Here is a 25,991-nt window from a genome sequence, read left to right as displayed (position 1 = left end):
TAGACTGTGTTGGGATTGTAAATACAGATTTGTGAACAGGTGGACGAAAAAGCATCGAACATAGATGGAAGCTATGTAGCAGAAAAAGTCTGAAGAAGAGCACCCTTATAGTACTTAATGATTGACAGAAATTTCAAAGAAAAGAATGCAACATATAACCGCAGAGTTTTTTTGGTGAAAAACGTAAAAATTAGGTATATAAGTTGGATAAGTTTCAAATGTAAAGAAACTATTCTCTCAATGTTTAATTAAAATTCATAAAATTTAATCACTCTCATATAGCACAAAAAGTTTTATTTTACGATTTTATATTCAGTCGGAAAAGGCTTGAAATAATGAAGCAGTTATTGTAGTTGGATCCAGTGTATAGTTGCAGGTAGTGGATTTGGTGTCCTACAACAGTATCAACAATATAAAACTGGAATTCCAGGTGTCTATGGGTAATGTTGCAACGTTATTGACGTTATTGAACAATTTGGCCGTTTTTCCGGCGCTGTTTGGCCCTTTTTCGCAAAAGATGTCTGGCAACCCTGGAGCTGGTGGAGGATGATGAGTTCGAAAATACAGTGAGCGTAATCGTACATTGTTACGTCATGTTCACGTCCCAGGTCCCACCGATAAGATTGTTTATCAGCCTTATGGTGGTGCGCACCACGGAGAGTTATAACCACCCCACATCCCGTGGTTTCCAACCTTTCATGCTAGCGACTCCATCACCAATTTGAAAATGTTCCGTGGCCCGGATCAAAATTTGACGAGCTGATTACTAAAAGAAGTCAGCACCTTTTGCCCAGACTTATACTCACGGGCTATTTTGAAAGCTGATTACGTTCAACATATTCGCGAACCCCAGAATGAAGGCAAACGACCGCCAAGTTTGGAACCACTATATATAACTGAATAAAACATTTAAACGGCCTTAACGATCTCCAGGAATATACCGCTCTCCCATAATTGCGATTACAATTAGGCTTATTCCAATAAATGAAGGTTGTTTTATTTACATTTTATGGCACTTTTTGTGAGGGTGGTAGTCCCCATATAAAAATCATTAGGTGTGATGGTAAATCGCGCGCAACGCGAAGAAAAATATCATGCATCAGCATAAATATTCCCAAAAATAAAGTTTTCATGTTAGTTAACGAAAAAATTATGAGCCTACGTCAAGCCTTCAAAATTCCGGACATTTGGCATATTTTAGAAATTCCTCCCGGACGCTAGTTTGAACAGTGAAATTCCGGACATGTCCGGGAAATTCCGGACGTATGGCAACTCTACCCTATATGCCAGACAGCAGACAGAAAAATAGCCAAAGGTTGGCTGTATTTGCTTAGCGAAAAAGCAATCGATAGCCTACGACTAACGCGTCAGAATATTCAGTAAATACATTTATAGAGTACAGGGATATCTATTCTATTTCTCTCATCACAGCCCATCACGATTAAAACAAAGGAAGCATATAATAGCAGAATGAACTTAGGCTATATTATTGTGATCCACGGGTCAAGAGCCACTGTTTCAGTGGTGTCAGTGGTGGCCAATCTATATTGTGTCTTTATTAATTTCGTCGCTTACAAAAACAGTTTGCTAGACTAGACCTTTAACGATTAGGCTATTTATCTCATTGTAATAGACTTGATGAGGTGTGTCACTGAAACATTAAAATGATTCTGACTTCTGAGGTAGCATTGACTGGTCAAGCCGCGAGTAATCAAAAGGTCCGGCCCACAATCATAATTCAGATTGAGCCACGCCTGATTAAATACATTTTCTTCCTAGATCTGTAATCGTCATGAAGTTACATCGTCACTGCTGCAGTATCATAACCATTATAAGGGAAATGCTTTCTCGTGACCACGTGGTGCATTAGCCTACGGGGCAATTCACCGCAGTCCGGTTAAAAAAAAATTGTAAAGCCATGACATCACGAATATACAATTTTGACGTCATAGTGGACTGACATTCACAAATGAAAACATAGGGTAAATATAGCTCATTTGACGTAGGCTACTATAAGTCTAGCTGCTGAACCAACTATTTTGAGAGTTCCAACCTTCCCATATCGCATTCGTTGGCTATATAGGGTGGTAGTCGTCCGTAGGCTCATACAACATGTGTTTTGGAAAGTATTTACACAGTTATGGCATAATTATACAACTTCGAAAAAAAAATTGTTTTAAATGCAACCCTATTTCCGTGACTCGTATGCTCTCTCAATACCGATCTTGATTCGCATGAATCGAGCTCAAGGCTGAGCATCTATATGGCCTGTCATCGATAATAATTTGTTAGAGACAGCACGGATATCTAAATTACGGTGTCCAACTCCAATAAAAGTATCGAGCTAAACTAATACAGACACTTTTCTGAATTAAAGATTCATAATTATGTCCTGATTCGAAACTCGGGAAAATCATATGAATCCAGAGTACCAGACCCAATCCCATTTCGGAAAAAACGCATTCCTGTACGGTCTGAAACAAAGCTCCTAATCATGTACACCTCTCATGTAGCACAATCGAGTAGTAGCTTCTGAACGCTATTACACACACTAACGAAGTCCAAGTAACTGTTTGATCAGAATACTAATGTTCCGCGAATCGTTCAAATAGCCGTCAAGCCATCCCATTTATTCATATTCATTCGTGATTGAAAACACATTGACAAAACACCGCATGCGTGATTGCGTGTATTTTTAAGGATTTACATTTCAATTTCGGTGATCTGATAAATCCACTTCCTCACACCCCTTCCTAGTTTGGCATACACGCCGGGTTTTGTGCCTTGTTGTCCTCCCTTGCACATTTGCCCCTTCGACACCAGGCCGCCAACGAACCATCTGTTTTTTCTTTTGCTAGAAATAGGTAATAGCGTTAAATTTGCAACAACCTATAAAATTACTGCTGGGTTTTTGTGACTAGAGTGGTGTAGTGGCATAGTCAAGTAATAACAATTTGATAAACTACGTTGGCCAACTACGGCTCGCAAGACCGTTTTGTGCGGCCTGCGAAAGCCTCAAGAAATGTTGGTATACTAGTGATAAAATGCGTACTAATTACTGTGGCAACTCGATTAAACTTTTTCTTAATATATATTTCAACATGATAATGATAAGTTTTATACTTACCAGGGCCGTAACTGCCGCACCCCAAGCCAAGCCAAGCTCGACGGGGGCCCAAAATTATTTCGCAGATCAACATAAATAACAGGGGGTTACCTACAACTTCGGAAGTTTATTCGCGCATTGCGCGATTTAAGGCAAGCAGGTGTCTCTTTTTAATATGGGTAGTGGTAGTGCCTCAAGGAATAATATACGCATCAATATTTTTATTAGACATTTCAGCGCCGGCCATTATCGCCCCACGATAAACCAAGATTTCAGAAGTTTCAGCCAACATGCAACTTCGCGAAGTGTGTTAGCAAATAAAACCTTGTCCGAAAATGGGCACTGCATGTTGTACGAAACCCTCAATACATATATGTCAATTGTTTATTGTCCATTGTCCATAGACGCGGAATGGTATTTCGCTTGCTATCTGAAGGTACTACCACCCTCGATCAGCTTTACCAATATATCTGATCACGTGGATTGAAAGAAGAAGAGAAATTTATTAGCGATATATACAATAACCAATATTATAGACCAGGGGTCGCCAACTCATTACGGGTCGCGGGCCACTTTTCAAATTTCGTACAGGCCGCACGAATTCAACATCGAGATAAAATAGGCCACACAGATTAACCACCACGTCTTTATAACTTTACACCAGTACAACACTGAGCTCTCCAACATAGGCGTCGGGCATGGTTACAACAATAGAAATAATATCTTAATAAAGAAATACAAATACAACAAAAAATATCATTATCATCACTTTCATTCTGATTTTAACTATAAGCGAGCACGATACCTGACAACACTTCTCAGCGACGGCTAAAGAATCGATATTGGGGTTAGCTAAACACGGTACTTGCTGGAAACTACGTCCTTGTAATGCTTGATCATGTGGGGAATCGACTTGGTCTTGGCAGTGTCTGGGTCATTGCACGTCAAGGCAATACGCTCATTCATATCAGCTAATTCTTGCCCCGTGGAATGCTATTTCCATATAGCCGAAGCCAGCTAAAAAGTTTTCCACCCGTGGCATAGGGTTACCATATTTTCGTGACCCAAAATACGGACTTTCTTTAGTCCTCACTAGCGATGAGATATGAACAGTGAAGACATATGCAAGAACCATAATCGAAACTAAATTCCAAGCAAACGGGGCCGTAAAGTCGGAGTCGGAGTTTCATTAAATTATCTCTGGATGGAGTTGGCGTGATAGAAATTTTCTAACACCCTTTGGATTCAGAGTTCGGGAAAATATATGCTGGCTGGCGTCGTAGATTGTTAAAGTGCGCCTGACTCCGATTCCAACAACTATATAATAAAACCAAATGTTTTTAGAAGTTATTAAAAAGAGCCGTTAAAAAGTTTTATATTGTACCGTCGCTTCCCCCTCGCATTTTCGATTTGTACATTGTGACTCCTTACGTGCCAATACGTCTAATCTCAGTTGGATGAGAATCTTTATGTGGCCGACGTATAGTTCGATAATGTGAATATATTTTTGAGCGAATAACATAACAAGTATACCTAAACTTACACTAATTCTACAGCTTTACAAATAGCTCTGTAGCCCCCTCAAAATTCTCCTGCGGCCACTGTTCGAGAACCCCCGGTCTTAAGTTTCTGGAGTTGGAATCAGAGTCGGCATATCGTAAATGACTAGAGTCGGTAGTAAGGAAAACCGATTTCACACTCTGTAAGTAAGGGCAGACAAGTTCAGCTCCGATTCGGCACAGGGGTATATAGGGTCACAGCATATTTGTGCTGACTTGGCCGAAGCTTCACTTCTGATGCCCATCCGGGTGCAACTGGGATGCCCTTACTGCAGTTGCGCTTCCGTGGCTGAGGACAGCAAGCTTGAATCGAACCAGACCCACCAGTCTATTAGACCAGTGCTTTTCAACCTGTGTGACGGTTCGCACTTGTGCGAATGAAAAAAATTGCAGTGCGAATGACGAAGGTGGTGCGAATGGTGCGAATGAAAATCCCGGATGAGTGCGAATGACGAAGGTGGTGCGAATAGTGCGAATGTAAATCCCGGATGAGTGCGAATGAAAATCGTGAAAAATATTTGTTAATTTTTCTGACCTGGAATAATAAATAAACCTAATAGGAAATTCAAGGGCAGTGTAACTTGTGTTGTTGCGACGCAATTGTAAAAACTTGTTTAACTTATTACGCGCGACTAATCGTAGCTATCGCAAGCCGTAGTGAATTAATATTTTCGCACTATAATTATTACGTAACCAAAAGCCTGGCATGCAAGTTTGTGTAGTGGCAGACATACAAGCAGTCCGTCTGAGCCTGCGACAGGCTGAAAAAATGACGTCTAATTGACTTTCTGCTTTCTTTCGGTAAACAGTCATCATACTTTCGTAATAACTGTTCGATATGTGCGAGGCACGAGGATAGTAGTAAATACCATCATTACAGACTCACATTTGCAAGTTACTGTAACGCAAATTTTACCCCTTCAAGGGTTATTAAAGTATGGACCGCAAAGGCTATAATTTTGGGTCGACGCGGTGCCAGACCTACCTGTATCTATGTAATATTTGTCGAATTTATTGCAAAAAATCCTGCGATAGTTTTTACAAATTTATGAGGTCACGGTTGCGCACTGTAGCCAATGAGCGAGACAAGCAGAAAATATGGCTTTATTGAGAGAATTCATGATAAGATTTGACCTACAGTTTTTTTTCTGGAAATCATGGTCCAAGACCGTTGAGACGAACTAGTGTAGGGACTAGGGATAAGCAACGAGCGATTTCAGGTCTATGTGACTCATTCATTTAGAGGCCAACCCCTTCTGCATCGGGTCACATGAAGACGTAAAGTTTTGGCCAACACACTGCTGATAAAATGCGGTGCCAAAACATAAGCGTCGACAAAACTTTGGCCAAAAATGACCGATGCTGGATGGCCAAACCATTCGATATGGATATGCTCCGTTGTCGGCACGCAATAGTCCCGTTCTTGCAATCTGAGTAGATAGTAGTACAACTGCGTCACGCAGAGGAATTTAATTCACCCTTATTTGAAATCGCGCGCGTCAAACATATTTTGTAGAGCTTTGTTGGATATAATTGTGGTATGCGCGTTCTGTAAGTCATACATGTCCGTAAAATCATAGCATAGTCTACTATACTGTAATATTAAAAATAGATTTATTTTCGTGGGTGAGGCTCAGGTCGCGAAATGCCACAAAAACTCAGATTTTGGTGGTAGGCTAAAATGCTGCTCGTTATCAAACTGTTATGAATTCCCAAGTTAGATTGAGCTAAAGAGCAGAACACACAGTATCGTGAATTTATTTGCTTTTCCCACATACTCGCGAGACAGAAAATGGGAAATCGAAAAAAAAAGTTGGACCAACGTATCATGAGGTAGCGAGCTCTGAAGTGCCTACTTTCTTTGATCGTTTGGACCTTATTTTCCAAGACATATGGAAAAGGCCTCAACGCAAACAAGTGGATTTTTCACCCTTTCGGCATACTGGCGCCTCCTACATCTTTTTGTCAGCTCTCAAAACGATTTCTTCCAGCAAGTGTTTCTCACTCGTGAAAAATACGTTGTATTTGGGATAGGAGTTCAGAACACATTTTAAGACCTGGCCATACAAGCACTTTAGTAGACGTTCTTGTAAAAAACCCAACAACTTGTTTGGCCGAGAAGGTTTTTAGTGAATCAAAACGAGCGAAAATAGTGGCCTTTTTAATGAGACACTTGCTAGCTTAAGATAGCCTATACATAGTATAGCCAATTCGTTGAACATCTGAACGAATAAATGTTGTATTTTCTGCTCTTTTTTGTATAACAATTTTCGGTTATTTTGTGCGAATGAAATTTCTTTCACAAAAAAAGTGCGAATGAAGCTCAAGAAGGTTGAAAAGCACTGTATTAGACCAATGGGCGTGACAATTGAACTACTGCGGCTACAAATAGATACAGACTATAGATGCATGAAATCCGATCGCAAATAGTATACCTCCACAAAGTAAACGGACCGCCGGAATCTCCCTTGCAGGCATCTCCGTGTTTTCCGCCGCCCGCACAGAACATGAGGTTGGTGATTGCGCCTTTCTGGTAATGGCGTTCACACTGCTTCGATTTTATGATTGGAATGATGGCCTGAACGTTTGAAATTATTTATCATTTAGTGATCACTGATCATGGCATAAGTGGCTATTTTTTATAGTGTGTCGACTTCTTTTTCAACATTTTTGAAGTCAAACTACTAAGATTTTGTGAAGTAAAATGAAGTTATCGATAGACTTGCATCGCTATATAAATATCGGACGATGAAGCACAATCGATGATATATATATATATATAATATCCATGACATAATAAAGGAATTGCGGTAATAAGTTATAACTTTAGAAATTCTCGGAATTTATGGCATTGTTACTACTACAAGTAGACTCCGCTTAATCCGAACACTTTTGTCAGCTGACTTTTGTCCAAATTAAGCGGAAAATCAATTGATCGTTTCATAGTCATGCTCTAGGCTAGGGGATAGGCTACCCCTCGAAATGGAAAACTTTCAAAAATCATTTTTTGTTGATATTTGTTCTATCAGATGTCATTTTTAATTTTCCTGCATCTTTAAAGGATTGGATATGCCTTGCCTATGTATCACAAATTTGACGAACCGGTACCTAATTTGTATTCTGGAGACGGGCCGACTAATCGACTGACCTGTGGGGCTTTCGGACCAAACTCACTGCTGCGGCCTTGCGGAGAAAATCGGTTTTGAGACCGAAAGTGCATGAGCCCCGTCTTGGTCCAAGTTCGTCAAATCATTGGATTTTTAGGCTTAATTTTGACCGTGATGTCGCTAAATATGTGAGAATCGTACCCGCCCATCTATTGGATACACACTAACTAAGGTTGTGGCATGAATGAAACTGGCTATATTACTCACTGTCCGTCAAAATTTTGAAAATTGGAAAGTAGATCATTAATCACCGGCACTGACCGAATTTAAAAATCTTTGCCTGTATTATACTATCATTGAAATGTAGGTATGTTTTCATTTGCTGCCATCTGTCCCGAGGCATAATGTCTGCCACCTGTCCGATTATTGTGTTATTAGCCAAATAGGCAACGCACGGTCTAGGTAAATTGATGACTGGAAAGGAAAAGGAAAACCTATTCTGCTGGGCCGTTTTAGTGCACAAGCGGTGTTGAAACTGACGTTTTCAGAGTAGTACTGAGACATTTACATGTTAAGAAATTAAAATGTCTTTTATTTCTAGAAACTTCGGTTTTTCATACCTTGAAAGGCATGAATCCTTTTGAGGGAGCAGTAATCACACGATCAACTTGAAAATTTGATGGTCAATTTATCTTAAGATGCTGATTAAAAGGTCCGTTCTTGTGTATAAGTGAGGGGTCTGCCCCTATGGGTTTATCACAGTGAAAAATCGACAATTTTCCAATTTATCGAATAAATACATTTTCTCCATGATACTCCTTACTCAGATAACAAAAAAGTTTTGACCCATTTCTTTGAGATGAGTTAAACCCATAAAAATAAGACAACACATTGAAAACGCTGTACCTGCGTGTGATAAATGGGTTACACCTGCACACTACACTGTAGTAATCGTTGTTGATCGCATAAAACGAACAAAAATCATACCTTCAGGTTTTTGTATCGATTCTTATCAGATTTGGTTGTCAAAAGAGGCCTAGATCACTACAGTGACAAAAATTGCATCGAAAAAACACTTTCCATAGACAATAAGCGAAAAAAGGGCAGCCCCTGTACACAGTACAAGTCTATCAAACCAATAAACTAGCGTACTTCGCGACTGACCACATCTGCGGATAAGTGACTTACTTCGCGCATCTGCTTTGCTTCTGCACCGCCCTCTGTGAGCCCCCAGCCATACACGACACCGTATTTGGTCGGTCTTCCTGGTACAGAACGCGGTGTTATGTCGTCGTTCTTATCTTGAGGATCAGCAAGACAGACGGGCTGAAAGACAAAATTAGAGCCCCAGCTGAGAATTAAAATCAGTCATAAGGCAAGGAGTTTCTGTAGTTACTTCAATCAACTTCCCTGAATCGTGACTCCTTCTCAAAGACAATATATAATACCCTGCAAGCTGCAACCCTGTGATTCCCAAACTGTGTGCCGTAACAGATTCCAATGCGTGCTGCGAGTATTACTGAGATTTTGGAAGAACACTGTATAATATTGAAGATAAGGCACCCAGACAAGCATAATGCGACTTGCAATGCTGATAAATAAGCACATGAGACCATGTCCATTAAACCCATCAGACATTGCCAGTGAATAGGGTAATATCCACGCCATAATTGTGCTGTTGTGTCTGGATAAAATACTTTTGATTCGTTTCAATTCGACTCATGAACAAGGAATCGTGTCGCAAATCATGAGCGCATTGTCTGGAATTCAACTTGCACTTCGAAACTCACGATTTGCTGTAAACAAATATAGGAGGGTAGCCAATCCAATTAAAAACCAAAAATCAAGCAATCGTTTGCAGAAGAAGAGCACATTGATTTACGAAACGCTTCATTTTTTGAAACGCTGTTTTCACGAAAACTTTTGGACGTCTTCTTCCTGTTCCATCACAAGTGCAACCAAAATTTTATTGTCATTTCCACTTTAATGCGTATGTGATCATGTTTTTTTCCGTTTTTACTGAAATAAAAGGCGTAACCGAGAGACACTACTTGGAAACAACGAGATGTGGCAAAAAGTTTGGGAACCACTGCTGTAGCCCCTTCATGGTTACACCCGCCACATAGTTATCCATGGCAACGGCGTGTACCGCCGTGGTGGTACCAGGAACTAGGACTGCAGCGGAATTGGAAATGACAAGATAGCGTGATTGAGGAGCGTCCAGTTTCTTGATCAGTATTAGGTCATGGGTTCGATCCGAGGCCGGGTCTCACCAAAGACATGCTGTAAATCTTGCATCTGTGGCTTCCCAACATGGCGATCGGTATTCCGGGATAGCATGGAGAGGTAATGAAAGACTTATAATGCCTTCCTTGTCCAGCATCATATGCATATCAAACACTCATTGTATGCATGCACAGATCGTGTGTGTGTGTGTAATGTGTATATCATTCGTCGGTGTGTATGCCGCAAAAACATCAAGGACAAAAATACATTACGACCTATTCCTATTCCTAAATGCCGGGCAGAATTGCCTATAGCGTTTTCGTGGCCAAATAAATTTCGACTAAGAGCATTACCAGTATCCCACCTTCACAAACGCCGAGAAATAGAACTCGGATTTCATTGTAAGTATCGCGAAATCAGCATGTAAGCTCGACGGAACGTAATCTTCATGAACGACAATGCTTTTGATGCCAGACGACTGTTGCCTCCTTGCTATTACATTGGCGTCCGCTACATACTTTCCGACGTACACCATTGTCTCTCTGATTGATACCTCTGAAGACATTTGAAAATGTTTTAGTGAAATTGTAGTGATGGACAGCTCTGCGGACTTAACTGTCACACCGAAAACCCCCGAATGTTGGGAGCAAGCTCCAAGGGGCCAAGACTATTTTGAAAATCTACATATAGTAAAATATATTCGGGTAGATTCATTCAACTTGAAATTACGTTGATAGGATATATTCACACTAGGTGTCTTAATTTTAATATGGATAAACCCGTCAAAAAACACAAATAAAATATTTAAATAGATAATACACATAGTTTAATAGAATGAGTCTAACTGTATTCCCAGTTATGAGAGAAATTTGTAGCACTAGTATCGCTCGATGCCGTTGGAAAGCTTCAGTCTGGGGCTGCGCAGCCTGCTGGCGATAAGCAAGACACAAGAAACTGAAATTCAACCCCCATTTATAGCATCGATAGCCAGGCTAATGTACAGGTACAACTCAAAAACGCCTTAAATGACCCCAAACCGGGAATGCGGATGTTCCAGAGGTTTTTGGGAGTTTGTTCAGTCAACACTACGGCGGTATCATTATAAAGTGGGTCATCTGGGAGTCGAGATGGGAAAATCAACTTTTTTAGTCAAAACAACATAATTTTCCGATCTGTAAACAGTGTGCTCCTTTCCGCATCCAAAGATACGGTAACTGTTTTACCCCACTTTCGATACGAGTTTTGTTTTGAATTAACACTTCCTGATATCGAACTTCATCAATAAGTCAAGCGCTCGGGGTTCTTAATCAATTCTTAATCAAGCGTTCCAATTCTTAATCAGGTCATTGTCCTCACAACTGCCAGAAAGTCCATACACTAGGTTAAGACAAATGAGGAAATAGAATGATAGCACCTACTGCCGAAACAATGAGCCGCAGTGATCACATGCTTCGTGGATAGCAGTGCTCCACCACAGAATACTCCAGTACCGATGTCTACGTGACGAGTCTCCTGCAGATAAACACACCTTACAATATCATTCAGTCATATAGCATTAGCTGATTTGAATCCTAGCGACAGCCGACAACTGTCGAGTGCATGATTCAGAGATTTTTCAGCAAGCAACAATTACAGGTAGTGCTCGGCATGATGATTTAAGCGGACTTCTTAAATCCAAGTGATGTTTGATGTCAGATGTTTGCCAATGGCAGAATTTACGATCTTTGTTTGTTTCGCATAAACCCGCCCCTAGATTTATTAGAACATGCCCAGTGAAAAGCTCAATCTTGACTCATCCGCTCAAGATTGATGCGGAACAATCAAAGGCCATAAATTCTGCCATTGGAAAAGATCTGTTAGATAATCCACCTTGCGGTTATGTACATGTACATGTTAGAGGAGATAATGAATTTCGGCCAAAAGAATTTTCCAAATATACCAAAAGAACATCTCTAAACTTCAGTAGTATGTTTGTATCAGTTGGCTATTGGCAATTTGGAAACTACAATGACTTCACACGGTGTAATATTTCATCTCAGACGGCCATTCTGTTTATGGAAGGCCATTCTATTTATGTGAGTCCTGACGTTTTAGCAGTTATGAAGCGAATCTCATTCGTGATTTCTCTCTAATTATGTTATCAACCACATTATAAAAATTTGAAGGTTTCGCGGACCCCCTGACTTAACCTGAATCGAGTCACCTCTAAGAATCAAGCTGCTACTTCCACCGTTGTTGAAGCCGGATAGCTTACTTGTTAATGTTTTTCTATTAGAAAGTAGCATTTTGCAGGATTCGTAACACTTTCAAGAGCGCAATTGTCACGAAAATGAGGCAATTCGAATTCGAAAATTGTAGCTATGGTCATCGCCATTCATCATTTTACGTTCTCTCTCAGTTTTGAAAACTATCGCCGGCTAATAATGAATATGAAAAGTTTACAACGTCTCGTCCTAATTTACTTCTTCGAACAACTCACTTGAATACTTCTCAGAACTTCCGCATCCTACTTCTACTTGAAGTCTTTTGGCAAGCCATAAAAATAGTTATTTCAATTTGCAATTGATAATAAATTTAAGACGTTACTTGTACTCCAGTAGACTGCAACCATCTTTGTTGAGACTCTACTTTTTTGAGTAATGCATTGATATGGCTTTTGCGACTGAAATATTTTTTCTGGACAGTTATTTCATCCATACTAACCTTTCATTACAGCATTTAAACACATGAAAAATCAATGCTTGATTGAACTAATGATTAATCCAAGGCATTGCCACATTTTTATGGCAAATTTCTTCTCGTGACGTTTAACCGGTGAAATTTGATTTGTTTCCACATTTTCATGATATGCAATATATGCATGGCGCCACAATGAGTGATGCTTAAGAACTCGAATCGAAGCTTCATATTCAACTAGGAGTTGAAACACTCAAACGCTCGATTTGCCCGACTCTAAGTACAGGATGAACATGCTCTACGCAAACCTTGTGCAGCATGGCCACGAAAGGGGCATCTCCGACTTTAGTGATTGCACCTCCTCTGATTTTGCTACTGATTTCTTCCTTGACTAATGCGGGCGCCTGTCCACAAGCTGTAGAACAAAATATTCTATTCGTTACGAAAAGCATAGATCAATGAATTTATGATGCCGACAGGGTTGTAACCAAGTAACAAGGTTCCAAGTCACAAGTCAATCACACTTTCATAGTTTTGACTCGAGTCGAGTCATTTCACGCATTTGAAAAAATGACTCGAGTTAGGTCGAGTCACCACAAAATCGCGACTCGGGTCATTACAACCCTGGATTCCAAATACAAATTCAGTTCCAGATTCGAATTGGCATTGATTCACTGGTAACACACAATTTTTGTTGACTTTGATCAGACGATTGACTTCGACCAACTTTTGGGCGCTGAATTCAAAATTGACTTCCGTTATTCTCAACCACGACAAGTTTTTGGGTTAGGTACCTACCACATTGTCTCATAACCCACATAAAAGAACTACTTTAAATATTTTGTCTTTATTGTATAAAACGTTTCAAAATTCATATGCAGTCGAGAGTAGATCAATGAACTACAAATAAACATTTGTACTGCTTTATTTGGTTGATTTAACTGATATTGCTTCTGCCAGACTAATAAAGTGCGAGTTTCAGGGTCCATATTTACCCAATTCTGTGGGTTTTCTCATTTGATACTCGAGCAATAGTCAGGTTACATATGTAATCTCCAATCTACTTTGGTATCTTACCCCATCATCTTCAGGTATTAGGGATACTTTCTCCTTGCCCATCGCTGACTATGCCAAGGTTTTCCCAGGAAATTATTTTTATATTTTAGCTTTTTTGAACGTCTGCTGTCCGATATAAACATATGGCAGCGCAGTGGCACATGTGTGTCAGGGTTACATGTGCATCCTTATTGTCTGACCATTAAGAACACACAATATGTCAAACTGACACATATGATCAAATCGTGGTTGTGATATTGCAACAATTCAATGTTTCTGTATTATTTTCAATCTGTATGTATTATTCACCAAGACTAACTTGATGTGCAACTATTACTGTACCTGAGACGTTGCCGTTTTGTTGGAGAACGCCACACTTTAGGATCCTTTTGAGCTATCAATAGACATTTTCCATTCAGTTGAGTTGTAAATCGGGATTCCTAACTCCTACAGCAACCCATGGTAAAAGTGTCATGCCAATGCCAGTATCACGGCAATACACAAAGCTACCGAAAGTAACCCTACGATGAAAACGCCGTTTCTCATGATCGAAAGTGAGATATCGTCTCTCTCTAGCCAAGTAATCTTTTCTCAATTTGCAAGGATGCCAAAAGTTTCGAAGATCTCCGAGGTCACAAAGCCTATGTCAGATCATTTAACTTGAGTTGAAAGACTACTCTCCGTTCTGAATCATCTTCCATTTCAGAAGCTTCATCATTAGGCCTGCTATCTCGAAGATCTTCATCTTGATCCAAATTATCGAGCGTATAAGACTTTCAAGTTACACTGGATAAGCTGGATGGGGTATTGGACCTATTTGATAGTAAATGTAATGTTTCTACTACTTCCCATATCCTGCAGTTTGCAACATATATGTGTCTGAAATATCATCGGATGATTGCATCCTGTAACCAAAAATGGGTGAAATAATCCGCCTAGATCGATACAAGTACCGTTTTTCCTAATTATTCAATTGACCTCTTGGCTGTATACCGTATTATATGATCAAAGTGTGAATTTCTATATGGTATGGAAAAGTAATATGGCTAAATTAGTGAAAATTTGCATATTTCCGGCATGTCGTAGAGCAAAAACTTGACGTGACGAAGAAAACCAGCGGCATTTTTGGAATCAGCAAGCGAAAAGTAGCCTAAAGCAAGTGCAAAACCATGGTCAACGAATTTTTCGTTCAAAATAGTTGCCGTGTGTTAGGCCTATATATCAATAATTAATTTGTTACGACGTCCAAACACAGTCCTAAATCCAGCGAAGGCTAAAATTCACCGGAGAATACCATAAAAATTATAACCTGTTACAAATTCCATGTTCAACCCGAATCCGGTTTTAAAAATTCGTAAATCCAAATCTAGGAAAGGTTTTCGATCCTGTGCTTACATAAGTAGCTCTCAGACAAGAAGCTACATGGCAACTAATGAAAAATATTCGTTGAAAACTACTTTATCAGGAAAAGGCACTCAAAAAGGTCACTTACTGATCACACTTACTCTTGCAGAATTGCTTGGCACAGTGTTGGAAAATGTTCCCTCTAAACTGTGCGCGTGCGCGGCTACGCACTGCTGACAAAGTCGCCATGCACAGAAAAATCTGTGCTGAGCACTAATAGAGAAGGCACTGTGCACTGATGATTAACAGACCAAACTGATGACCATTTTAGATGTTTAACTGCGCAAAATGTACTAAAATGCGATGAAAATCTTGACTCCTACGCAGCGAAAGTTAAGGTTTCTCAAAATATCGGGTCATTTGTCAAAGTGAAAACCTTTTTTTCATTTTTTTACTCAACCTTATCGGAAAAATCCCGGTGAATCGCGGTTTTGTTGGTCAACACACATTGCTAGCAAGATATCGTGTCCCTATATTACGGACTGCTACAAAAGGGGCCGCGCAGTGAATTGTTGAGTTTGCGCATGTTGTGAAAAATTAGAGGGAACATTGGTGTTGGGGATTCTGCATGTTGGTGCAGTATAACTTACAGGTTAGCTAATTTCTATTGAAGTGGCAAGCAACACCATTCGCGCACCATTCCGCAAATGTATCTGGTATCCAATCGACGGGACTGTCCAACATTACATGGGTGGTAATTCTGCTGACTTCCAAAATCTTCTAAATTGAACACTACCTGATTTTATCGTTCCGTTTATCTTCAGAGTGAGATCGGCTCTTCTCACAGCCTGGCCATCCTCTATCTGACAAGTGAATTCGCCAGAGTACAAGTAGAGAGGTCTCTCTATTGTCAACTGCCGATTTCCCTCTTCAAATTTAACCCAGTTTAAGCTCTGGAAGAAAAATATCAATACCAGTTAGGACATTGTATATTTTGTTCTTGATATTTTTGTGGCATACATACAGACTCATGATATAAATACACCGTGAGTGCATGATGTGCATATGCCGCTGGCCAAGGAAGGTGTGGACTGTGGATATATCCTCGAAAGTCTTGCAACCCCCCTCCATGCTACCATGCTAATGCTGAGCGCCAAACGGGGAAGATACGAATACCAGTGTTACTCATCAGGTCTTTGGTCTGACCCGGCTAGGATTGCACCCACGACCTACCGATCACAATTACGCTATCTTGGACACAGGGTATTCAGTGATTAAAATCCGTTTCAAGGAATCACAGTGACGGTACAGAATTCGAAATTTGGTCGAAATGCAACAGTGTGATACCAATTGCTGAATTTCTAATGAACTTATAAATATCGGAGAGTATTGACATTTCTGAAGGACATTGTTTCGATTTAGAACTCTCTTGCGTATGCCGCTGCAAACAACGTATCAGCACAATAGTCACAATTCGACTAGTGGTTTATATTCTTCTGTACTTGTTATTGGCAGAACGCGTAATAGTGGAGCATTCCGCTTTTCGATTGCATAAATCATGTGCTCAAGCCACGACCGGGTCAGACCAAATACCCTATCAGCAATACTGGTAGGCTACCTGTGGGATCCCCGCTTGTCGCTCAGCATTTCTGAGATAACATGATGGGGTGGTGCAAGACTTAGGAAGCCTTACATTGCTATATCAGCACCTTCCATGTTTAGCAGCATATGTATACCATCCACTCATGTATATGCACAGACCGTGTGTATGTATATCATGAGTCGGTGTATATGTCGCAAAAAAACATCAAGGACAACAATATACACCGTCATATTCCTGTTATGCCGTTACCTCTGGAAAATAGTCATGGGAAGAGTCTTTGAAGTTGAATAAATTACACCGCCATGAATGTGGCTCAGACCATTGTTTATTACCCTCTCTAGCATTCATACCACTTGAGATTTCATAAAATCCTCTCCTAACCCCTGTCTGCAATGACCTACTGAAGTAAATGAAATTGTAGCATTAGGATTTATCCTCAAATGTGTTCGCAACATGAGTGTTGAATATAAGCACTAAAGCAGCCTCGAAAACTGTGCATCATTTACAGCACACGATCAATCAGTGAGTCAATATATTAATGGATTTTTGTTGCTGTATTCTTCAATGACCGGACCGTGTTGAAATGAGTTCTGCCACATAGTACAAACCAATTTGTTCATGACTTCTAGGGCTTTGCCAAATTGAGTGGCTATGATATTCGATTCTGAATTGCCTACTGGGATTATGGTCGAGTAGTCGAGTACAACTCATCATGACGTCACAACAGTATCGATGATGTGGAAAACTCAAATACATAACTTTTAGGCAACCAAGGAAAAATATTGGCAGTTCCACACCACAGTAGGGATAATTTGGTATTTTTTCGTCAATTCCTATGTCATTGCGTTCCTAGAGAGAAAGTGGGTAGCGCCACAAGGCTTTAGCTCAGGAATAATTAACAAGAATTTTAGCCATCGGACGTAGATGACAAACCACCAGGGTTGTAATGAATTGTGACCAGAAAATCGTGACTCGACTTGTCCTCATGTTATTTTGCATGTCTCGAACCAAGTCATACGACTCGCAACTAGGACAGCAAACTTCGAAAAATATTAAAGTCACCAGGTTATTGGTATCTCGTCTATCAGTCCTGATAGTTGGAAAATAGGGCCAGAAACTGTTAGGACTGAGGAAATTACGATATTATGAATGAAAGCCATTTATATCACTCGGGCAGAGTTGAACAAAGTGGGTTGAACCGGATTGAACTCAAAACGGAACAGTGAACACAATGACTCGAACCCGACCCTCCACTACTGACTTGGACTCGGACTTGACTCGGTGGTGAATTGAAAATGACTCGACTTGAATCGAGTCAAAACTATAAAAGCAAAATTGACTTGTGACTCATAATCTTGTCACTTGGTTACAACCCTGATGTGCGTAGATTTGCATTACATATACCAGATGCTGTGGTATGGCCAAACGAGGTTTCGAGGCTTTCGGCACAGGGAAAAGTAACGGAACTATAATACTTGTTGAGATTATAACTGCTATTCAAAAAAATCGACTCTCTCTACTATATTCGAATAATTGTGCCCAGCCATTACAAAGCTGCTTGTCACATATCATTCACGCAACTAAACAGCGCAGAATTTGACACCGCATCTTGTGCCCCTGCTTTGATGTTCCGTACGCCTGGTTAAGAACCCGTGTCCTAGAGAGAAATGGGCCGCGCTTCCAGTGTTTAGCTCAGGAATACGTAATAAGAATATTAGCCATCGGACGTAGATGACAAAGCACCATGAATACTAGGGTTACCATCCGTCCTCCTTTAGTAGGATTTTACCTCCTTTTTCAGGGAATTGAAAATGTCCTCCTTTTTGGCAATTCGTCCTACTTTACAGCTTATAAAGCTAGGCTAATGGACTGGGTTAACTGAAAATCGGCTTAAATGACGCGAAATAGGTAATGCGGACGTTCGAGCGGTTCATTCGGGAGTCGAATCATAGTGCTGACCTTGTTCTTAGTCGACACAATTGAGGTACCATAGATGCTGGTAATGAGGGACCCGAGCCAAAGTGGTGACCCTTTTTTAGTGAACACAACAAAATTTCAGTGAATATTTCAAAATCAGCAGACTTCAATTTCGGTAAATTAACTTTTGTGGTTTTTAAAAAATGTCCTCCTTTCCAGATTCCAAAATATGGTAACCCTAGATTGAATACAAAGGCAACCACAGCGTATTTTCTCTCTACTGTAAACATATTAAGTGACCAGCGATAGCATACCCGGTCGAGTTCGATGGAGTCATGCAGCCATGTGATCTGGCTCCTGGTTCCCTTTGGTACGATGCATTTCAAGTAGATAGCGCCAGTTTCGGGATCGACCTCTTTAATCAGGTCGATGTCCACTTGGCTGCAGTCTTTACCGCTAAACAGATGTGGTTAAATTGGTCAGTGTTGCTGAAAAGTACGCCACTCTAATTTGTAGATTTGGTGAAGCCGTAGCATGTATTTTAGTAAATCGGTGCAGGCTTCTCACGAAATTGCGTCTTTGCTATATATATATAAACGGATAATGACACTAAGAATAGGTGCAATTTTCGAAAATATCTTCAGGTACCGCCATACACAAGCTATTCCGCCTGGTTGCCGCAAAAATTTACCTTGTTAGATGTTGTATACTAGTCGGCCCTCAAGTTTATCGGACCATGACCTGACATACTGATCTCGCCTTCCGACACATGCAGCCTCTTCCTGTCGCCTGTCCTTTTATATTATCTTCTTTCACTTTCATTCAGTGTTCATGTCTCTTTTCTACATCGCCTACACCAGATGGGTGTCTGATTATCAAAACTACTCCAAGTCGTTTCGACAGTTCTTATCTTTCGTTGCATTGCAGTCTTGTGGTGTATTGAATGATGAAATTTTCAACAACAAATTGAATTAGAATGAAAAGTATAGCAAGTAGTTTTGTTTCAAAAACTTATGTAGAATTGAGAGTAATGTATCTGCATAACAACTTCAGTGAGTAGTGTAAGCAGGAAACCAACTTTAGAACAAATATGAAGCACCCACATAAGTGGTGTCTTACGAAAGTCTACAATGAAGGTTGGAAGTCCTAGTAATAATAACGAGCTGGTGTAAAATGACAATAGATTCATGAAACATTATGCTACTAAACAACAACAATCCACAATGTGATTATTCCTGTTCACTGACTTTGGCTGACCACATTCGATATTTGCAAGACCCGATTAATTTCTATCACCCATGCATAGCATGGATCATCTCAACAAAAGCAATTATACAACTTCAATGTGTTTTCATTCAATTCGAGTTCAAGAACCTAGCGAGCTTTACACGCAATCAGCAAGCTCCTAACTAAAAATCTAAAGCTCGGATGGTTGATTAAACTTGAAGCAAGCTTTGGATTATATTACATTGCAAAGCAACCTTGAACTGAAGCTTAAACTTAAATTCGAGTTCAAAATATGCTGCATTACTGGGCACACAACCTGTAAATAAGTCATGGAGAGTCTTACCCGTAGCCCGCAGGACACTCGCACGTGTAATCCGTCTTCCGCGCATTATTGATGCATCGGCCATCGTTTTTGCAAGGGTTACTGCTACAGGGTGCGACTGTGTGAAAAAACACCACGTTAAACAATTCACATTTCCATAAATACATTTGAACACTGCCCCTATCGTGAATATAACACCTTGTCTGACATAGCGGTGGGCTTGGTGGGATTTTCGGATTTAATCACGACCTGAAGTCCTACACCTACCCAGATGCAATATAACACCCACTTATTATAAAAGTCATGTCATTTTGAATCCTTTATCACCGTTGACGCGACTATCATACTGCATTTCTGCATAAGAATGGCTTCCGAAGCTTTATAAGCCTGAGGGGACGCCGATAATGTTCCATATCCTCTTCTTCGTACAGACAGATATGGACAACAATGTAATTTTATGATACGTAAAGTTTGACAATGTCTTGTAACATTGTTGGGAATATTTAAATCCATGCCCCATTCCAAATTCGATAGCAAAATTTCAATCCATATCAAATTACAATATTATTTGCGAGCCCGGAAGTAAACTTTCAACTACATTAATGTCACATAATGTTACATGACACGCAAAATACTTACTTATTTTACACTCCTCGGCATCATTTTTGCCTCTATACTTATTTGGGCAAAGGCAACTCTGGCGATCTTGACCGGCAGGTACACATATGTAACGGCACCTGTGGTTTGCGCAATCGTTGTTTCCAATTCCTTAAAAAGTAATTGCTTTGTGTCAGTTCAGCATACAAATCATAACGATACAAACACTGTGAATGACAGAGAGAGAGAAAGAATCCTTATTTGATATTTGGTATGATGAATCGCCCCCTTTGGTATTTTGGACCTTTTTTTTCTCAAAATCGCCCATTGGGGGGTATTATCGCCCACGTTGGGAACCACCGTCTGGGCGAAACAGCTTTGTGTCAAGAAAACTCAATATGTTTTCGAAATTGCACGTATTTGAATTATCATTAGACATTCTGCGTTAGCAGGTATGGCAGATCTTGCAATTACAAAAGTAACCCACCTCCCATTAACGGTTAAAAGTGTATGACCCAGTGTTGCGATGACTCTAGTCAACGTTTTCGTATGACTTGACTTGACTTGACTCGAGTCACCTTGCAAAAATGACTTGACTTGACTCGGCGCTTCAGAAATGTGGATTGACTCGTGACTCGGAGCAAATTTTACGAGTCAATTTCAAGTCATCGCGTAAATCACTTTATCTCGTGTATGTTCGGATTGTTCGCGATATGCCAGTGTCACATGTGAGAGTAACCAGTCATTCAGTGATTGTGCGTTTCACTGATCCTCCATTGTTCAATCACAAATAAATTAAATACAAACGAAATGATAACAGCTTACGTTGTAGTAGTAGATTAATCGGCTCAGTGCTTACATTGCGAAGTGCTAACCATTAACATCCCTCTTGTAGAATTTAAATCGAACGAATATAGTTTATGCGTTTATATTTTTACGGATGTGTAGTTGCGTAGTGTATTTACTGTATCAATTTGTTTCAACTGTTTTTAGGCTTCGTATTCGATCTCTTATTTTGGCTGATGCAAATAGAATGTAGAAGGCAGCTATACAGTTATTCAAGTATTTTATTGACAGTTCTAGGTGTGCGTGAGCGATCCAGCACCTTTTTGCAGGTATATTCAACTTTATATTCGTTACTTGATTCAAGATAAATGGCCAATCTGTCTTTCATACAGCTTACAACTTACTTGTACTTTGGAGTCAAGTTCCAGAGGGAAAGTATCTTAACTTGATAACCAATGCCCAGAAAAACGATTCTCTGTTTGGATCAACATACGTATGTGAAGCACTTTTTTGCAAAATGGTTAGAATCAAAAATCAATATCGCAATCGATTGACCGATGACCACCTCAAGCAGCTACTGCGTACTGCATTCTCTGCAATTACGCCTCGCTTTGACACACTTCTAGGAGCTCACAGCCAATGTCAAGCTGGACATTGAGTTGATTTGTGTATTATTTCTTGTTAATGTTGCTATTCGTTGATACGTGCTTCCATGCTTTATAATTTTTGCTCTACCTAATGAGTGTATTCGTGCGGCTCCAAACGTACTGTAAAATTTGAAATTCGGCTCCAACACCAAAAAATGTTGGGAACCACTGTTCAATACCGTGTGGCTGTAAAAAATGTTAGTTGAAAAAATGATGGTAGTAAATGATCAAATGATCAATTAATAATTGATAGTATGATTGACGCCAAGTATATTCTTCATTATAGATACACATATACGGGATAGATATGAATGATGTTGCATATAGCCCTATTTATGACTGTATAATGTAGAAGGTGACCAGCCGAGACTTGATGGTCGTATCGCTGGCCACCATTTGACATTCATATTCTTATGCAGGACTGTTTGACCTACCTGCTGACAGATCGTGCAAAAAGATTCCGCGTGGGTCGTGCAATCCCTCGTAGATTGTCAGCGTATTTTCACCGGTTGTATCAAAAGCTGTAATGGACTTTGTACCAGTGTCGCTGATGTAAACTGTAAAAGAAATTAAACTGGCTTCGTTGCTTTCTGTTATCAATGATAACTCGAAGCGATGTTAACTGGTGCGATGCATACTTTATGAATTTTCCATCGCTAAATTTGCATGTGTGGACCAGCTGTTTTGAATTACGACAAAATTCAGTTATTTGCGGTTTTTCGATCAATTTTTCGTTATTTCTTTACACCAATGTGGAACCGCCCATTGAAATACATTCAATAGCATTCCTTACTGAGATATTGAAACTTGAACTGTCATGCCACTTATTCAATAACAGGCTCGTGCCCATAAAGTTTAGAGGGATCAAATAATTCAATGAGCCTACCTCTGTCTCTGTGAACACCAATCCCATACGGTCGTCTCACTCGGTTCGATTTTATCTTATTTTGCGCTAAAGCGAGATAGCTAACCCAGAATAGCCTGTCGTCCCCAGCACTCGACACAAATATCTTATCAGCACGTTCATCTGAATGAATGAATGAATGAATGAATGAATGAATGAATGAATGAACAAACATGTAATAGTAACAAACATGGAATAAAGCAATATGTTTAAAAGCAACAAAACCAGCTCTAAGCCTGCATTAAATTCGGGATAGAATAGGGGAAGGCTAATTCCATTATAATTTAGCAAATTTTTTGAGATTTGTAATGCATACTCTCAGAATTGTCCAATATTTATATATGTTGTTCTTTTTTGAATTCCAAGTTTATTAAAAAAAATAAAATTGAAAAATGTTCAGCGGTTCAAAAGATATTGCGATTTAAAATCCTCTCATCACTAGGTGGCGCTACTTTCAAAAATCTTTGAAATCGATATTTTTCGCTTAAATGATGGTAGAGAACCAATTAAAATGTCCAATTAACCAATTCTGGGGCCAAGGAATTCAATAAAACCAACTGTTTCGCCCTAAACTCAATGAAAAAAAAGTTACGGATGAAAAAAAATGGGGGGGACGGGCTTGAAAATGTCTGTGGGATACGACCTACACAAAGAAAAATTATTGTGAAATGTGCTTTTAAGGAGTATGGTTGATAAAAAGCTTGATTTTAAATTTAATATTTATTCCACCATGAAATATGCATTACATAAAAATTTCATGGTCCCAACCCATATCCCTGCTCACCATAAATACTATTATCACCAGTCAAATATATGAATACATTTATTTGTTTCAGTTTCTGAAATTTTTCAAGTTTCAAACACTGCACGACGATCCGCCCTCAAATACACAAATTCTCCAGAAGATAAGGCAAAGATAAAAAAAGAAAATGCATTTTGTCTCTTAGCATTGTCAAAAGTCAAAAATCCGAACATATTTCTTGTTTCGTGTTTGGCATGCATTTTGGGTCGTCGACATGCCACATTTCAAGATCAATTGTAAATATGTCTTTTGTTATTTGCTTCTATTATTGTTGAAGCGGTGGTTCCGCACGGATTCTACTTGAAAAATTTCAAAAACAGAAACCACTACATTTATTGAGATATTTGACTGGTGATAATAGTATTTACGGTGAGCAGGGATTGGGGTTGTGACCATGAAATTTTTATGTAATGCATATTTCATGGTGGAATAAATATTAAATTTAAAATCAAGCTTTTTATCAACCATACTCCTTGAAAGCACATTTCACAATAATTTTTCTTTGTGTAGGCCGTATCCCACAGACATTTTCAAGCCCGTCCCCCCCATTTTTTTTTCATCCGTAACTTTTTTTTCATTGAGTTTAGGGCGAAACAGTTGGTTTTATTGAATTCCTTGGCCCCAAAATTGGTTAATTGGACATTTTAATTGGTTCTCTACCATCATTTAAGCGAAAAATATCGATTTCAAAGATTTTTGAAAATAGCGCCACCTAGTGACGAGAGGATTTTAAATCGCAATATCTTTTGAACCGCTGAACATTTTTCAATTTTTTTTTGTTTAATATACTTGGAATTCAAAAAAGAATAACATTTGTAAATATTGGACCATTCTGAGGGTATGCATTACAGCCCCTGTTAAATTATAATGGAATTAGCCGGAAGCCAAATAAGAAAACGGGGGTCAAGGGACGTAACTGCCACACCCCAAAGCCACCCAATTGGGGATCGCCCAAGCTCGAAGGGGGCTCTAAATTGTTTTGCAAATCAGCATAAATTATAGATTACTCAGTGGAGGTTCATGCAATTTCAAAATTTTCTTAGCCTCCTGGCCCAAATAAAAATAGCCATCATTTATAACAAAAAATACACATCGACTCGGGCCATTACCGCTCCACGACACACTAAGACATATGAAGTTTCGGCAAAGATGACCGACCAAAATAGACACATGCAGGCAATGTACCTATATAACGCTAGACGCCCATTTCTAGTAGCGGTAAAACGGGGCGCCGCAAAGGGGGTTTGGTATACAACCCCATGAGGGGCCCAAGACAAACGCTTTTTGAGGAGGGGTCTGAAGAAGTGCTGCTTCGGCCCTGCGGGTGTCATACGGGCATTCAGCTTTAGGACTTATCTACTACTTGCCCAAATATAGCACATTTTCAGCATGCGATGACAAAACCATACGTTTCGAGTCCGTAGATTTGTACGGTTGATCCATGCTCTTATATATGCATACGTCCTGGATGCAAACGAATTCTTGGACATGGCAAATAAAACCACTTCACTTGTAGCAGCCACTCGTGTGATATTAATTTGAGATTCGAAAAGTACCGTACATTATTACGTAGATGCAATGCTGATTTGAGTAAAATAAGTCATTTGGTAGCCCGGTGGTATGCAGCACATTGAAAACAAACAAATTATAGTTAGACAATCGATACAAGTTTGAGAACTACTGACTTAGAGCAATCCAGTTTGGTCGGCTGGCTTGCGCAGGGTTGAGAAAATCGACGCAGCCACCGTTATACTCTGTCTTACACCTCTGAACTCGATAAGGGTTGGCCGTGTCCGCTACGTACAGCAATCTGTAAAATGTTATAATTGAATATTCAGAAATTGCTCCACTTTGTCCTACTCTGCCTCACCCTTCTTCTGGGGAAGGCGCCAGGCCTCTGGGTTCATAAGTTTCGTCACCCTGGTAAATGGTGGCGACGAATCGCTCGCTGTCCCTCAAATCTAGATTGCAAACAAAAACAGCGTGCAGATCGATGTCGGTCCAATATAAGAGACGGTTTGCGGAGTCGATGGCAATTCCTTCCGGTTTTTTGATATGTCCTTCGCTTTCGTCGATGATCACAACGTTAGGAGTCGTTGAGGATTTGGTTCT

The 25,991-nt window shown here is 39.8% G+C and overlaps 1 protein-coding gene across 1 annotated transcript in view; it reads right to left on the bottom strand.

Annotated features, from left to right (window-relative positions):
* Nucleotides 1–2,632: 2,632 nt before the first annotated feature.
* Nucleotides 2,633–25,991, bottom strand: part of LOC145434824 (uncharacterized) — a 50,608-nt gene continuing 27,249 nt past the window's right edge. The window contains exons 14-27 of the mRNA XM_080312050.1: nt 25,750–25,989; nt 25,565–25,689; nt 23,060–23,200; nt 22,608–22,730; nt 20,783–20,911; nt 20,165–20,261; nt 18,909–19,050; nt 15,871–16,027; nt 12,983–13,089; nt 11,417–11,510; nt 10,363–10,553; nt 8,961–9,098; nt 7,101–7,243; nt 2,633–2,854 (exon numbers count right to left, since the gene is read on the bottom strand). Of these exons, the coding sequence (XP_080168176.1) occupies nt 2,704–2,854; nt 7,101–7,243; nt 8,961–9,098; nt 10,363–10,553; nt 11,417–11,510; nt 12,983–13,089; nt 15,871–16,027; nt 18,909–19,050; nt 20,165–20,261; nt 20,783–20,911; nt 22,608–22,730; nt 23,060–23,200; nt 25,565–25,689; nt 25,750–25,989 (1,978 nt within the window). The 3' untranslated portion in view covers nt 2,633–2,703. The remainder of the gene's footprint in view (nt 2,855–7,100; nt 7,244–8,960; nt 9,099–10,362; nt 10,554–11,416; nt 11,511–12,982; nt 13,090–15,870; nt 16,028–18,908; nt 19,051–20,164; nt 20,262–20,782; nt 20,912–22,607; nt 22,731–23,059; nt 23,201–25,564; nt 25,690–25,749; nt 25,990–25,991) is intronic.

This window comes from Botryllus schlosseri, chromosome 3, assembly GCF_051294905.1.
Source record: "Botryllus schlosseri isolate E-star chromosome 3, Bs_hap1, whole genome shotgun sequence".
Classification (NCBI taxonomy): domain Eukaryota; kingdom Metazoa; phylum Chordata; class Ascidiacea; order Stolidobranchia; family Styelidae; genus Botryllus; species Botryllus schlosseri.
This window is presented reverse-complemented; position numbering and strand designations above follow the sequence as displayed.